At 36.3% G+C, this 17,472-nt stretch overlaps 1 protein-coding gene across 2 annotated transcripts in view; it reads right to left on the bottom strand.

The window, feature by feature from the left end:
• Positions 1-3,415: 3,415 nt before the first annotated feature.
• The window catches only part of LOC126976753 (wolframin), a 28,809-nt gene continuing 14,752 nt past the window's right edge, over positions 3,416-17,472 (bottom strand). For both annotated transcript variants that reach the window (XM_050825316.1, XM_050825317.1), the window contains 3 exons: positions 15,365-16,554; positions 13,430-13,935; positions 3,416-8,659 (listed from right to left, as the gene is read on the bottom strand). In XM_050825316.1, coding sequence (XP_050681273.1) covers positions 8,290-8,659; positions 13,430-13,935; positions 15,365-16,554 — 2,066 coding nt within the window. In that variant the 3' untranslated portion in view covers positions 3,416-8,289. The remainder of the gene's footprint in view (positions 8,660-13,429; positions 13,936-15,364; positions 16,555-17,472) is intronic.

Genomic DNA, 17,472 nt, shown 5'->3' with positions numbered 1-17,472 from the left:
GCACGAATTGACAATTTCTAGATGATGACATAAATTCAACTGTAAGCCGTAACCGCCCAATTTTCGCCGGTTTTAGCTATTCTTAATGTTAAATAGCGACATTCAAATAAATATTCGTTGTTGAGTTGATATTTCACTTTTAAACTTTAACTATGCCAAGGAATACGATAGTGCAACACAATCCGCAGTCTATGTTTAAGTCAGCGTTACGGTTAACGTTAAATTTGACTTAAACCTTAACTATAACAGCTAATATGATAAAACCTAGCCTTAAGCTGTATAAGTTATTGTAGCTTTGTCGTAAGAGAGGATGAACTTCACTGAGCTGACGGCTAACGTCCAGCAGTGGAGAGGCACGTGGAGAGAGAGAATGAGTGAGAGACAGAAAGAGAAAGAACGCATTTTCTAATGTTCTTTTTTATATGAAAGGGGGCAAGAGGCGCACCTGATGGAACTTGTTGGAGCAACCGTCCAATCCAACAGCAGGGGTCAAGAAGATTAGCGTTGCCGGCCTTTAAGGAAGGAGTAAGCTCTAAGCTTGAAGTTGTCCTAAGTAATATATAAGGGAAACAACTTCCAAAATTATAAACAAAGAAATAGTTTTAAGCGATTTAAGTTTTAAGAATGAGGGACAAAAAATGTATAAAAAGAGTGGATGAAGCCATGGACAAAATACTATCTATTGTAATAAGTTAAGCTCCACAATGTAGAGATTGTATAACAGTGTTGCCCTTGACCTGACACTGAGCTCCGTCCTCCGAGTGAGATGAATTTCGTAAATTGTCATCTCTATAAGTTTTCATAAGAAGCTTCTATTGTTGCGGTACTACGTCTACTACAAAATTTATTCATTTAATCATATTTAAGTGTTTCTTGCCTTCATATTTCTGTTTTAAATTTTTCTTTAATATTGATTAAAGAAACATTACCCACGCAATAAAAAAATGAATTAAATTAAATACTGAATTAAATTGGATTTGAAATAAATACAAAAAATAGTCTAAGCATTCCTATGAGCAAATTTTGCGAATAGGCTGAAAATTTTTTTTTAACATCATGCTTGTTAAAATGTGACTGCTTGTGGCGGCGACGTGGGAAGGGTCCTTCCCTTCCCTAAAATATGGTCGAGGGAGGCGATGGCTGGCCCACGCGTCATGCCAGGATGATCCTGTTACCGGAAACTCTGCTTCAGATTCTTACAAGTTTTTTTCTGTATATAATCGCTTATAAAATGCTCGCAAAATACCTTTACTTATTAACGGTGTGTGTGAATGACGCAGCTACTGTACTCAATGGCTTTTGTTTTGTAATAATTTAGATTTTCTTTTTTGACTCACTCCTGTTATGCCTCGTGACTATTTGACGTTTGATTATTTTTGTTGCATCACTTTACATAATATATTGTAATTGAAATCATTTTTAAAAACGATGAAAATGTAAATGTTGATTTAAAGGAGTGGCAATAAGTTTCTTGCGACTTCTTCTCATTAGCTAAACCCTTTACGAAGTGGCGGTAAATTCAACAAGAAAAAAATTTTTGACATTCATAAGTCTTTTCCGTGATCTACATGAATAAAGTGATTTTGATTTGATTTGATTATTTATATTTAATATCCATTTATAAATTACATTTAATAACATTAATTAAACATAAGAGTAGGAGTAGTAGTAGAGAAGTAGGTAAATGTAAGGTATCTGGAAAATCCTGTTGTTACATGTTTGAGTTTTACAACTGCAACAGTAGTTTCTTTTAAACGTAATAGTGTAATGTTCGGGTGGTCAGAGGGGTCTTGAAATGACAACAGCAGAGTTACGACGACATAATAATGACATCATTATTTTGAGATATAAGGTCCTCCGCCCGGCCGTATCGTCAGTTCCTCTCAGTCCTCCATAGCTCATGGTTCCTCGAGTAGCGCTCGATACGCTCTAGTAACTGAAGTTAATTCAGTTAGAGAGTTAGTGTAAGAGTAGTAAGTAAGTGCATTTTAATCTTATTTAATAAACTCTTTATTTCGTCGTAACTCTGCTGTTGTCATTTCAAGACCCCTCTGACCACCCGAACATTACAAATAGATGTATTCTGTGAACCGCATTAAGATTTTCACACAAAAATAGAAAAAGAAACAATCAATTTTAGAACTGAAACTCGAAATTTTTCTTCATCAAATCCATATGTGTGGGTTATCTAAGGATAGCTCCTCAAAATAGATATTGAGGTTTCTAACATAATTTTTTTCTAAATTGAATAGTTTGACCAAAGTGGTAAAATGTGTAACTTCTAAAATAAGAGAATGATAAAACTAAAAAAAAATGGTTTTTTCACTTGGTTTGAACGAGTCTAGTAAGTAGTTTTTTTTAATACGTCATAAAGTTGCTTGCTGCTACGGAACCCTACATGGGCGAGTCCGACTCGCACTTGGCCGCTTTTTTATAAAAGGTGTTGTCGCCAGGTGGAAGGACACCTTATCTATTTCACTGACTTGTCTCATTCAAATTAAAATATAGGATATTAATAATATTTTCCCCACTATAAAACAAAATAATGTTGCCCCAATCTAGGCAGAGAGTGCCAAGGCTAATTAAACATACATAAATACAGATAAACATCCATGACTTGGAAACAAACATCCAATCCCCTGAGGTGCCAAGCAAACATATTATGTCTGTTCGCGGGGGGCGCGCAGTTATTTTTTCGTTAAATATACACAGAGTAAGACAAGCTACACGATATACCACAAGAAAGGTAATTCAACAGACTATAAAGGATATCTTTTTAATTTTAAAACTTTATTTGTGTAAAATACGACAAGCCGTCAAAATGCGGTCAGCCGTAAAAAATATCTGTAGCAGTCGATTTAAAAATTCTTTTTTGTATTATCTATGATGTTTTAGTAACTATTCTATTACTAATTAGTAACTTTGAAGTATATTTTAGTTATAAAAAATTACTACATTCATTAGTAATAATCGAAAAGTAATCTGTAAGTAAATCTAAAAAAATCATGAAAAATGCATGACAGCTCTACTTTATACGAAATTTGTTTAAATTACGCAGTCTCTATTGTATATGTTATCTAACAAAGCGCTAGCTTGTTTAAAAACAAAAGCATCGACGTTCGTTTTTATAAACAAGCCCAAACACTTCAAAAGCAATAAATTTTATTTTGTAACCCGAGTCCGTTCACCTTGGCGTCGGTAAGACACGATTGGCTCGTGCGCCACGCGCGGTGTGGCAGCTTGGCACCTCTCATCATATTATAATTATTTGCGCCTATCGTGATTCGAACCCGCAACTCGTGAGCTAGAGCTCAGTAGGCAGGGTCACTAACCACTGGGCTATATGGATTGTCTTAATATTATATTTTTTTATATTTCGTTGTTTTTTAGGATTATTATTAAAGAAAACAATTAATTTCATGAAAATATATTATTATTAACACACAGATCAACACATGCTAACATCGAAAATACATGAATAAGTTAATTTATAACATACACACTATGGCACATGGCATCATTTACATATTAAAACTTACCTTATAGCCGTGGCCTTACATACATACAAAATAATAAATTTGTAGTTTCAAAAAAGAACACTTCTTTGCGTAGTTCTTTGAACATCTTATCTGTAACATTGGTTCTACTAAGTACGAGTAACAAGAGAATTTAATTCAAATGGGGTTTGCCATTTTTATGTTGATACAAACACGGTCTATTACCACGTAGTTTGAGCTACGAGCATGGAGGTTTTTAGGCAGTCGTGGATTTTTATTTGATTTCGACATAGGACCATCATTAGTAAGTCTAATAAATAGCGTAAATACCATAAACTTAGTGTACTAGCGTAATAGAGGAACCCTGTGTGATAGTGAGATAACTATCCTTACATAAAAACCTAGTTGTGAGAAAGAGACGGTATAAATGGACCGTGAAACCGTTTTTAAACTATTTAGTGTCCATTAGTCTCCTGTCAAAATGGACCAAGTTTATTGTAATTGTTTTGTGTTTTAACGGATATTAAAATTATAGTGGTGTCGTGGTCTGTGTTATACTGTGTTGGTATCTACAGTAACAATCCAAATATGTATAAAACATTTCACAGGTAAATACTGATTCTTCAATATTGCTTTCGTAGTGCTTATTTTCGTAGAACATATTCACTAAAATATTTTGTTTAAAATTTTATATACGCAGTAAACACTATTTTTCGAAGATTATATTAATTTATAAAAAATGCGTTTGAAAATAAAATATTGGATACGTGAATATGACGCCGTTTATCAATATTTGTAAAAGAGATTGAACAAAAGCATAATACTACACACACTACTCACTAACACATCTGTAAAATTATCACACATGAACATTTTAAATTTAGTCTCGCCTATCGCCTCTCTCTATGAGGAGAGTGTTTGTCTATTACTCTAGTATAAGTTTATGGTACTGACGAACAAAGCGTGCAAGATGGAAGAACATTACTAACAGAGATACTGCAGCAAGATAGAAAAGGAAAGCGAATAAATAATAGCCATTTTTAATTTAGGGCTATGTTTCACTAGGACACCACGGTGACGCAGCCAGTCGCCGCTACCAACAAATGTATACAGCTCTATAGAGATATAATTTGAAAACAAAGTTTATGAACGATGCCAGCGCTCTTCCACTGAGCCAACCGTTAGAGTGAAGTAACGTCCGTAAATCGTGATATGTCTTGTTCAACTTTCAGGTTGTGGCATCATCTACAGCAACTTATTTACAATTGATAACCTTCTCAACTGCATATTAGGAAATGGCAGTGGAAAAGCGCTTTCACGGAACTCGAAAGGTCGCGAGTTCGACTCCCGCGTGGTTCATAAATATTGTTTTCAAATTTTATTTGTGTAATTAATCCTAGAAGGGATATCACTTTAAAAACATAACAAATTTTGGTTGCGCAACCATTTGATGGAGCGACAAACACTTCAAAAGCAATAAATTATGTTGTAACTCGAGCCCGTTGCGTCATGCGGAGACCTTGGCGTCGCTTGACACGATAGGCGAGACGAGCAACACGCGGTGTGGCAGGTTGGCATGTTAGCGAATATGGGTGTAGATAAAGTGTTGTATGCAACTGTTGATAATTAGGTATTAAAACACTCATGTGATACTATTATCAACAAACCCACATCCGTGTTTTAATACCCCTTATTAAACAACAGTTGCATAAATAACTATTACGGTAGTTTTGTAATTCTATGGTTTTAATTCTATAACAATTAAAGCATTTTCTAAGTTATAGTAATAATTCATGCTTGTAAAGCAAATGAATCACCGATTAAGGATATATTATACTACAGTAGGACTGGTGAACAATTTCAACTGTAATTGTAACCGATCTTGATTGCCAAGTCGTTAGCAGTCAGCCACGCTTGGCATTAGCTAATTTAAGTATTTTGAATTTTAAACCAATAACGCACACATTGGCAAATCAAAATTGGTCAAGTATCATGGGGCTGACAGGTCTTTCGTGACCACTCAAAATAAATAAAAAGCCAACAGTAAAAAACAATTATTATTTATTCAGAGCTCGGAAGACTTCCAATCGCCATGACGTTCAATCAAGCGAACGAGCACATATCGGCAGACTGTCCTGATAGTGTCGCGGGGCAAAAATGAGTAATTAGCTCTAGATTTGTTCCATCGATATACACATAAAACATATTTTGTTCCGCCGTATTTTTCGAGAATTAGTTCTTTTAAGTAAACCTTCACCTACCGTAGTACTTTATCAACTTTTCGTTCCGTGAAACTCTGATCGCGCGGTATGCCTCAGATCGGCGTGATTTTGTAGCTCGCGCAGCGTTCTGTAAATGCGTATTATTTCACGTATTGCAATATATTGATTATAATTGTTATTAGTAGATTTGAATAATTTATCAGAAAACTATTGAAACAAGTTATAAGACCATGCAAATTAATCCATCTTATAAACAAAATAAGGGTCAGAACTTGATGAGAGAGTAGTGCCGTACGGCACTCTCAGTTTTGGTGTATCTGAAAAATCTAGTGCCCTAGGGCACCGCCGATTTCGGAAGGTTAATTACTTACCCGCTAGAGCAAAAGGAGGCTTCCTTTAAGGAGATATAATTCATAAACAGAGATAAATAGATCGAAAGTAACAACACATTTAGATAAATCTAATGTTGCCCTCATTATCTAGGCAAATTAAAAGAGTGGCAATGAGTTTCTTGCTACTTCATCTCATTAGTTCAACTCTTTACGAAGTAGCGGTAGATTCAATAAGAAATAAACTTCATTCATTCAATTTTTGTGATATGGCGTGTGGCTGCACCAGTCGGGAGCAAATTATTTCGCCAATGTCGAGTGGAATTGAAGAGACACGTTATGAATGGAAATTGTGTCATTTCTGTGACATAAATAAAGTGATTTTGATTTGATTTGAATTAGAAGTTCCTGTTTAAGTGATTAAAAAGTACTCCGCTAGCTGAAAGTTTACTTAAAAGACCTAATTCTATAAAAAAACGCCGGAACAAATTATGTTTTATATGTATATTGGTGGAACAAAACTAGATCTTATTATTCATTGCACTGCGACGGGGCCGCGCCAGGGATAGACATACGTCCGTCCTACTGTTACCATTGTACCAAAATTACATCATTTATACGTCTAGATACTATGACAGCTGTGAAAACGTTGAATTTAGTACTAACCAATATTTTAAGCAATTCACGCACACTAACACACAGTGTCATACAAATCGCTAGTAGCTTGTCACTCAGACTAAAGTATTATTCCTTGCCTGTTTTAATCGGTTATCCAACAGCAAGAGACCTATCTAGACGTATGAATTATCTTAGCATTGAAATTTATTTTCTGGAGTGCTACTGTAATAATTATTATATTAAACAAGCAGCTATGACAGAACAAGGGGCGATACATAAATTAAGTCACACTTTAGGTTGGGAACATTCTATGAAAAGTTTTGTGACGTCGTATGCTAAAACCTCGAAATCTATAATATCGATACGACAGTTCCAAAGTGTAAAACTTCTACGCCCTGCCCATTACATTGCAGTGCCGCTCAGGATTCTTGAAAAGCCCTACAATTCTGAGCGGCACTACAAGTGCTCTGGTCACCTTGAGACAGTCTGATGTTAAGTCTCATTTGTCCAGTAATTTCACTAGCTACGGCGTTCTTCAGACCGAAACACATAAATGTTCATTGGTGCAATGGGTGCATCCTGTGCAAAGGAGCCTGCTACTGAAATTCAGTAAGATTGATATAAGTTTGAAAATTACGCTAAACCATAAACGATAAGTTAATCCTCCATTACCACAGAGAAACAAGTCGACAAATGAATGCAGTGTATTATTGACTTCCAATATTTCTTTATTAGTTTAAAATATTTTGTTTTCAAAAAGTAAGAACTCGTTATTTTATTTATCTGAATGGTTACTAACTGTAACAACATGTATCTCTTACTAACTCGATTTTCGTTCATAAGCGTTATTGTAGGTCTAAGTCGCTGATCTATCAAAAAATTTGAATATTCATTTTATTAATTTTAAGAATAAAATAAATATAAAAAAAACGTCAAGGCAGGGGAAGGGGTTCCACAAAACTGAACACTCATGACAAGCACGGGGAGAGGGGTTAAAAACCCCTTAATAATTTAATAAAAAAAGTTAATATTTGTGTTACGTAATTTATAAATGGCCCTCAAGTGCATACTAAATGAAAAGTAACTACATAAGCTGTTGAATTAACATGAGCATGAAGAATTTATCCAGAGCAAATTAAATAAATTTATGATAAAATAAATTAAAAACAAATTTAACTTAACTCGAATCACTTAATATGTCATGGTGTTAAATTAATAATATATTACTAATCCAAATATAAATATATTGATTCCACGTCTCCAAATGCCATTAGTACACTATATAATTATCATCTTGTAAAAATAAACTGATAAGGAACAACAACGAGCAAAAATTTCACACCTACCCGCATTTCTCGTTAAAATTGATATTTTGAAAATACTATTCAAAAACTATCATTAATTCATCTCAACGTTTATCCAAAACGCACATCATTCGTAGTAAAAGAAAGTAGCACTTTTTGATTCAATTAGTTTTCAAAGTTTCACCAGATCATGTCATATTAAAATATTTTCACATTTTATATTGTATTTATGGCAATAATAAAATTCCAATTTCATCAGAATTTTCTCCTTGTAAACACACTTCCATATCATTAACCAGTTCATTTATAATAATATAGATCATTTAAATACAATAACAGGGTTCAACAAAAAATTCAAAACGTATTTAGTCGAGACAATACAATCGTTCACAACAGTCCGCACTAGTACTGACATTTTGGATACAGATGGCGTTGGAATACTAATTATACCCTTGGCCATTTTACAATCGAGACAATTTATTTCATAACCTTTAATGTCTAGGTATTTAGATCCAATATTGTATGCGCCTTGTTCGTTCACAAGTATGCCCTTGAACCGAATCTTGTCGTCCATTCTCAGTAATTTGGTGTAATTTGTGAAATAATGATCGAAAATCAAATTTATTTCCGCGTGTCGCTTCAATATACCTCCGCTAGTTTCCATATCGATGTTCACTTCATATGTGTATCTATAAAATAAGAAAAATATTTTCATGTAAGAGTGTGTAAGAATAAATTTATTTTATTAATTAGATAAATTAAATTTGAAAAACAAAATTATAAACGATTAGGGACCTTAAAATATTAAACCTTTTTATATTAAGCCTTTTTATCGGTAACCTAAGAGCAAGAGACTATCTAGACGTAAAAATTATCTTAGAAATTTATATAGTGCACGCACACATACAGCATATAAATCATATGTTTTTGCTATGGAAGAGCGGAGCCTTCTATTTCAAGCAACTTATGTATAAAAAGAGACCCCAACAATAATGTTTTGTACTTTTCAATTTTATTGTAATAAACGATAATTAATATTATTATTTCCATAATGTGTGTGTGTGTCTGTATGTGTGACGTGTGTTAGTCTGAGAACTTGTCTAAATGGACGGGTTTGAGTATGTAGGTGAGACAAATTATATTATTTTCATGGTCTAAGGCCGAGATCTATACAGAGTACTTAGACTTTGTTCAGACTTTACTTACAACTTTAATGTAGTTTGCTTAGACGTTGTAAGCTTAGCATATTTGATTGCCAGCTGAAATTATGCTGAGCTTAAGGTAACACAACCCAATGCAAAATTAAATTTCGTGTCATATCACACTCAGATAAGTTTTACGAAAGCACAGTCTGAGCAAAGTCTAAGTACACCCAATAGATATCAGCCTAAGTGTCCCCGGGTAAGTACGACAAACAAGTGTTCGGGTCGCCAACCACTTTCTCCTGCAACCCCAGTGGAATCCAGGGGCGGATCTTGAATTTGTGGGGCCCTGGGCTAATACTGCTTAGGGCCCTACCTAAATACTCAGCCAATTGCCATTTTGTCAAAAAACTGTTTTCTGTAGTGATGTAGGTATATATTATACTAGCTGACCCGGCAAACGTTGTTTTGCCATATAAAGTTTAATTCACGCGATAGTTTTATAAGTAATAAAATATTGCCTATATTATAGCCTGTACATCATTTTGTTCTATTGTCAATAGATTATGCAGCGCTCGCAAAAATAGGTTTTCGATTTTACACCTTGTGTTACAAAATAGCAATTTTATTACGGATCCCTAATTTTGAAAAAAAAAAACATAGCCTATAGCCTTCCTCGATAAATGGACTACCCAACACTGAAAGAATCATTCAAATCGGACCAGTAGTACCAGAGATTAGCGCGTTCAAACAAACAAACAAACACTGCAGCTTTATAATATTAGTATAGATAATATGTTAAGTACAGGAAGAAAATAGGAAAAACAAGATATTTTATTTATTTATTAAAACATTATTTATAGCAAAATAAATTGACAGTTTATGAATGGTTATGTTATATAACTTACTAGCTTCTGCCCGCGACTTCGTCTGCGTGGAACTCGTTTATATCGTAGCTCTTATCAATCGATGATACGACTCGCTTGAAAGACTCCAGCAGGCAGGTTAATGAATAAGGTTCATTCGCTACTTTCGCTATGTTGGTAGAATTGTGCTGAAGTTTACCAACAAAGTAATGTTACAAATTACAATGCATTATTGTAAATGCATGATATTATTGTTATTTAAACAACAATATTGTTATCGTTGTTGCATTAGCTATAGTACTTCCTTATACGCTACATTAGTGGTTGAGCTTGAGGTGCTAGTATGACCAAACTGCTCGGCGAACTTACTCTAGAAGTGAGAAGCAGTCCCCCCTTAGGTCAATCCCTTCCGTTTTTAACGACTGACCCTGTGATTTATTAATGGTCATTGCAAAACAGACCTTAAGGGGGAACTGCAACCTTTTAAATTCTAACGGGTAGTCAGATGGTATTAGAGGTATGCGTGGTATGTACATGGATTCACCTCTAACGCAACCAGTAATGACAGTGGCCTCTACCACATTGTTATGTAACGCTTTTATACGCAACCTGGTCCCGTTGTACAACTTGGGAGGGTTCAGATTACGCAGTAACATTACTGGAGCACCCACTTTAAGGACAAGTTTATGAGTTGGTAGTCCAGGAGGGTTGATTGCATGCAAGAATTCCACAGGATACTAAACAGCGTCATCCGTTTTACTACAGAATCCACAGAGTTGTATTGAAGTTCTGCGCCTTCGAACGCCTTCAATAAAGTGTCATTAATGACAGAAGCTTGGTCGTTCTTAGGACTCAGAATAGCAAGTTCATACAACCACTCCATGGATTTATTGGGCAGGTTTTGGGCATCTGGGTAAATTCGGACTATTAGGTCTTGAACGGTGTGCCCAACTGACGCAAGTTCTGGTGGAATTACAATTTTGCCCTCAGTTATCGGATATTCTCCATTCCCTATTTTAAGCAAGAGATCGGAGAATTCCCCGGCGCACACGTCGCCTTTAAGATGCACTCGCATGTTTTTTGTAATGTTTAGTTTTTTAATTAAGGGCCAAATTTTTGACGCCTTAATGCATGCTTTGACTTCGACAGCTCGAGTTCCCCTCGGCACTACGGGCAGAGTCTGACGAAAGTCTCCAGCTAAATAAACTGTGATCCCTTCCATCGTGAAGTTGTTCCCTCGGATGTCTTTTAGGGTTCTATTTAACGCTTCAAAGGCCCCCTTGTGCGACATAGTGGTTTCGTCCCAATCTATAATTTTGCAATCGCGCAACACTTGTGCTGCGTTGCTTTGTTTTGAGATATTGCACAATGGAGTTTCAGTTTGATTAAGATTTAATAAGTCTGTAAGTAAAGAAAGTAATTCAAGAGGCAGCCTGAAAGCCGTGTGAGCATTTTTGCCTCCCTCCAGTAGTGTGGGTTCGATTCCTGATGATGCGACAGCCAAAGCGATACCCCGGTTATTTTTAAAAGAAACGTTTTTCCAGTGCCACCAGAAGCATCTAAGAAAAAAATGTCCCCAATCTCTCTTTCAATGCTGCCTAGAATTTGTTGATAAATATTTGCCTGTTCGTCTGTCAATAATTCTTCGTGATGCGATACTACATCTCCCAGGGCGCAAGGGTCATAATTTGTCTCTCGTAGATATTCGCGATTATCCAGGTTTACTGCGGATTTTTTTGGTTTAGGTAAACCAATCCAATTTTTTTCCAGCTTGTGCCAAAACTACATCTTCGATCAATATCAAGCATCTGTTAAACACCTCATTCATGAATAACTCCATACACAAAGATTGAAGTCTCTTACTTATAATTTTACTCCATCCCCATACAAACTTTGCACCCCTTTTTAACCCCTTTAGGAGGGAGTTTTTTCAAAATGCTGAAATCAATTTTCTTGTATTGTAATAAGGAGTCCATACGCAAAGATTCAAGTCTCTTACTTATAATTTTACTCCATCCCCATACAAACTTTGCACGCCTTTTTAACCCCTTTAGGGGTAAATTTTTTCAAAATGCTGAAATTAATTTTCTTGTATTGTAATAAGGAATACATATGCAAAGATTTCAAGTCTCTTACTTAAAATTTTACTCCATCACCATACAAACTTTCAACCCCCTTTTCACCCCTTTAAGGGTGGAATTTTCGAAAATGTCTTCTTAGTGGATACTTGCGTTATGTAAACTACCTGTTGTGAAAAAATCAGCTTTCTAGGTTCAATGGTTTGGACTGGGCGTTGATTTAAGTGAGTGAGTCAGTCAGTCAGGACTTTTACGTTTATATATATAGATAAAGCAACCTTTCTGCATTTTTGTGCTGCAAATTCTTTTATTTGGCCATCGCACTGTAAGTCCTTTGTTAAATCGCAATTTATGGAGAGAGCTGATAAATGATTTAGTCGATAGTTCGACATTGTTGACCTGCATTTGTTTTCTATATACGACATCCTGAAGAAAGAGCGCTCCGCTTCACAGCTAGTGATCGGCATCGTTAAAAAAATCTTTAAGATGGCATGGCAGTTTGGGAATACATCAACGAGTTTCTTTTCATAAATTATTCATTTTTATCGTCATTTGCGCCGAAACTATTGAGAATTTTCAGGATGCCATCATAAGTACTTTTTAAAGCTCTGACAGGATCATATATAAACAAGACCATCTGGTCTGGCTTAAACTTTTTAACGTAAATTTTAGTTTTGTTTCACAACTTAACAGTTCCCACATATGGGTCGAATCAGAGAAGAAAACGTATATTTTTTTTCACTAGTCTCCATTAATAGACAATACACGGAATACACCGACCGAAAACAAGCGACGGGGTATTCAAATTCATATCAAACGGAACGGGTACCGTTTGATAGATGCGCACACGGATTGATCGATCGTAGTATTGCCAACCTAATGATCGGATTTTTTTAAATTCTAGTCTATTGTTTTCAGTTCGGATGGGGGCCCTCTGTATCCACGGGGCCCTGGGCTGCAGCCCAAAAAGCCTTTAAGTAGATCCGCCCCTGGTGGAATCACATAATTTTTTAAGAGGTTATAGAGGCGCTTCTTTTAAAGGTTTTAAATAGTTTACTGCATATTGGCTGTACATTATTGAAACTGGCAAGTATATTAGCAGAAATTTTTAGCGTTGCTTTGCGGAAATCCATAATTATCCAAATGTTTTGAGTTTTCTTTAAGTGTTAATTCCGCCAATATTCTTCAAACAACTCGACACGTGTTTCGCCTCTACACGAGGTATCCGCAGGTGATATTGACTCGCCAAACACTGGCTCGTGACATGGAGTCTCCTGCCAGAGAGAGAGATAAAACTCAAAACATTTGGATAAGTATATTAGTTATTATATTTAAATGTTTGTTTAAAAAAAAATTCAAACAAAAATACTTACTCATTCAATTTATTCAAGTGGCAACTCTTCTCGCTTTGTCTCGCCACCGAGCGAGCGAACTCGCATTCACTCAAACTCAACCCTTCCTCACTTCGACATAGAGTCGAATATTCCTCGCCGTAGTAACACTTGAAATACTCCCTAAAAACGCTCGGCAGCCACGACGCAAAGTTATTCCATTGATTCTTCACAAACTTGACTCTCACTTCTTTAACGTAACCCTCCCAATTGACGTTGGAACCGTCTAGAACCGAGCACTTAATTTGCGTGGCGGCCATATTGTTTTCCGACCAAGATGGCGCGTGGCACTGGTTGTAATACTCATCCCAATTCACGTAATGGACGTTCTCCTCGTACTCGGACATGAAATCGTTCTTAAGAAGGCTTTTAAGTCGAGTTTTATCATCGCTGATCAAGTCTATGATGCCAGATGGTAGTCCTTCATCTTGTATGTCTAGTACTAATTGATTGCTCAAATAAATTAGAGTTACAAAGCCTATTGCCAGCTGAAACACAAAATAACCAAAATCTTAAATTACTAACTTTATTTATTTAACACAACTTTATTCGAGTTTTATCGGCGAAGGTACCGACTAGTTTCGGACCATTCGGAGGTCCTTCATCAGGGTGAGTGTAGCGGTTTCGCGATAACGTCCCGTCTCATAATGCGGATTGAGCGGGGGCGCGGGTTGCTCCCCCACGAATCATCACGTCGATAAACCGTAAATAAAGCCGTGTTTTAAATAAAACAAAAGTATAATTCGTAAGCTGTTAGCAATGAAATATTTATTATGGTTACGATTTTTGAGATCCTTTTATATTGTTTCATATGTCACCATCACTTTATATACATCGATTTACCCTCTTTACCAGTGTGTCAGTGCATCTAACCATTGACAAATTACTAATAACAACTAGACTCCCAATCGCCTATTAAAAGGTCGTCAAAATGTCCAAGGGACGTTGTATATATGTACCTTAAACTTAAACATTAAAACATTCATTTTAATTAACACCTTATTTCGTGGCAGTAATGTTCAAAGTCTATTATATACGCCCATAAGTAGCTCATCGATGTTGGTGCGAAATATGCGAAAGAGACGGACGACTCTTAAAAACGTCAAGTTACAAAATTTTGTCAATTAAAAGAGGCACTTACCAAATACGACACTAAATCGTTTTTAAGGTTGGCTAAGCTGTTATTTGGACAGTTTTTCACTGAACTATATCTTGCGCGGCGTTGTATTCAAAGCGCGGTCGAAGAAACTGAACGAAAACTCTGCCTAATTGGCGCATTGGTAGAGTTTTACTTCAGACAATTTTAGAGCGTGATTGTGAGGATAGAATTGTATTATACATCTAACGAATCATGATAAATATCTCCGTATTCGTGCTATTATGTTCTTTAAGTGATAGACATAAGGGTGGATTTTAAACAGCACAAATTAAAAGCTTTAGACGCAATTTTCTGAAGTGTACATTAATATCGCTTAATCAACAGAAAGTAAAGACTCGAATAGGTGACAAAAAAAATCATTTGCCAAAAATAATATATAATATAAGGGGCACAATAGATTCTAGGATTTAAGTGCATAATAATAATATAATTTTTGGGCCCTAATTTCAACCTAAAATATGTCTTAAGCAGGATTAATTTTTTAATTAGTATATTTATGAAAATTTTCAATCCTTAAAAAACTATTGGAAAAGCAAATAACTTCTACACTCAATGATTGTCCAAGAAAAAAGTAGTTATTCTTTATATGGAAGAGAGGACAATCGAGCGTACGGGTCACCTGGTGCTAAGTGGCCCTTTCTCTAAGGGGCTTTTTTTAAAGATATCCATGTCGTATCGTCCCGGAAACACCGCACAAGGAAGCTAATTTGGGTGGGTGGGGATGAAATCCAAATTCCAATTATTTTTTAGATATTTACCTGAAATGGCGTGACGAATTTCTTGGTTGCCTCCGTTTTGGCCAATAGGCAAGTAGTGCCCAATCCGATAGCTGAACCCAACAAGACACTCACAGTATACAACAGCCTAGACAGTGTAATGAATTGCAAAAAAGCCAGAACCGGCAAAGTGAGAGTAACAATGCCAATTATAGGCAAGAACAGAAAAGAACAGACCAATGCTAATGTACCTCTGATCAGGCCGTAAGTTGTACAACCATGAGAACAGGTTATGAACATCTGCAACCAGCTCAAAGTAACGCAATGTGGAAGGGTGTACTTAAAGAAGCCCTGCCAATTACTGCGCCGAGCCATCAGCACCAATATAACTGGTATTAACAGCGAGAAAAACACCCGAGAGTTTAGGCAAAACTCGATGCTATTCCCAAGTATATAAGAAGGATAGTTCGATATATGCAAGTCCAGGAATCGCCAACCTTGGTGCACGACCGTGTCTTTCTCGTACGGGTATTTAGCAAGTACGTTAATTGCGAATGAAATCAACGCAAGCAGATCCGGGTAGGGCCGGCCATTTGTTCCAAACGAGAATAGAGTTAGAAACATAAGACTGAAAGACAGCACGCAGAATTCAGAGAACGGCACCCATTGCGTTGCAATGAACGGATATAGGAACAAACTGATAAACAGCGCCAAAAAAAACTGAAGAAACGGGCCCAGATTGTTGCGAACAAAAAGATTCTCCGACTCGTCGGCCTGAAGATTGCCATCGCTGTATCTGAGGAAAAGACCGGACCATTTTCTAAAGTCCACGAACTGCCGTTTTGCGTTGAGCATCTTAAAAGTACAAATAACCATAACCACGACACTAACGTAATAAATGACAAGTGGAACTAAATGGTATAGGCTGTCGGTACTAACGGAGAGATAAGCAAGCAATAGAATGCATAATTCGACATTCGACAGCCGAAAGGAAAAGGCCCCGAAGTAATACAGCAACTTGAGGTACAGCACTTGGATAAAAACTATGGGATGTAGGAATGCCTGTTGAAGAATGGGTATGTGGTCTAGAGATTTGATGCTGGGATCTGTGAGTGTTAATTCGTAGCTGATAAGGGGCAATTCGCCTTGGCAGTAGTCGACGGCGGCCGATACTAAATTGTCGACGGTTAAATTTCGAATTTCGTCGTTGGAACTCCGCCTATCGGGTTGTTCTGAAAAATAATAATAATAGGATTAATGAATGCTATGTTTTGTTGATAGTTTTTCACAACCGCGCGTTTTCTTCGAAATTTCTTGCCTCGCACAGCCACTTTGTGGAATCAACTACCGGCAGCGGTCTTCCCGAACAGATACGACTTAGGGACCTTCAAGAAAAAAGCATATTCCCACCTTAAAGGCCGGCAACGCATTTCTTGACACACCTGTTGTTGCGGATGTCCATGGGCGGTTGCCTCACCTCTCCCCATCCCGTGAGCCTCTTGCCCGTTTGCCCCCTCTCATATAAAAAAAAATAAAAGTTAAATGAATAATATTTTCTAATCGCATGATATATTATTATTATTATTGAATATCTGGTCGACCGAGCCTTGTTCGGATTTTTAAAAATGTACAAAACTTGAAAAAAAAAAAAACAGCTAATAGGACATCTGGATTCGAACCGGGGTCTTCTGCTTTCCAGATCAGCCTATGTCACATCTGAGCTATAGTCTTGCATAAAGTGGCGAAATTTACCTTTGTTTTCTAATGTTATTGTAGCTGTTGCTGATTAAAACACGGAAAAAACTACATTTTTAAAATTGAAACCTACCTAGATCTATTTCTCGCCCCCTAAACTACCTGTATACTAAATTTCTTTAAAATCGTTGGAGCCGTTTTCGAGATTCAAATTATAAATATTGAGATAATAAGAATTGCTCGTTTAAAGAAATTATTAATTAAGCGCTTGCGTTCGAACAGTTACGATATGAACATAGCTGTTGTAAATGGAGTGAAGTTTGTGGAGTGATTTCAACATGACTTGTAGAAAAGAGCGCATTAATTGTAAGGGCGCGTACACATAGAACATCCGTTTTACAGGATCCTTTTTAACTGATCCGTCGTTACTGGAGGTAATATTCACACAGCATTTA

This window comes from Leptidea sinapis, chromosome 42 (assembly GCF_905404315.1).
Source record: "Leptidea sinapis chromosome 42, ilLepSina1.1, whole genome shotgun sequence".
NCBI classification, from domain to species: domain Eukaryota; kingdom Metazoa; phylum Arthropoda; class Insecta; order Lepidoptera; family Pieridae; genus Leptidea; species Leptidea sinapis.
Note: the sequence above shows the minus strand (reverse complement) of the source record. Positions and strands in the feature narration are given on the sequence as shown.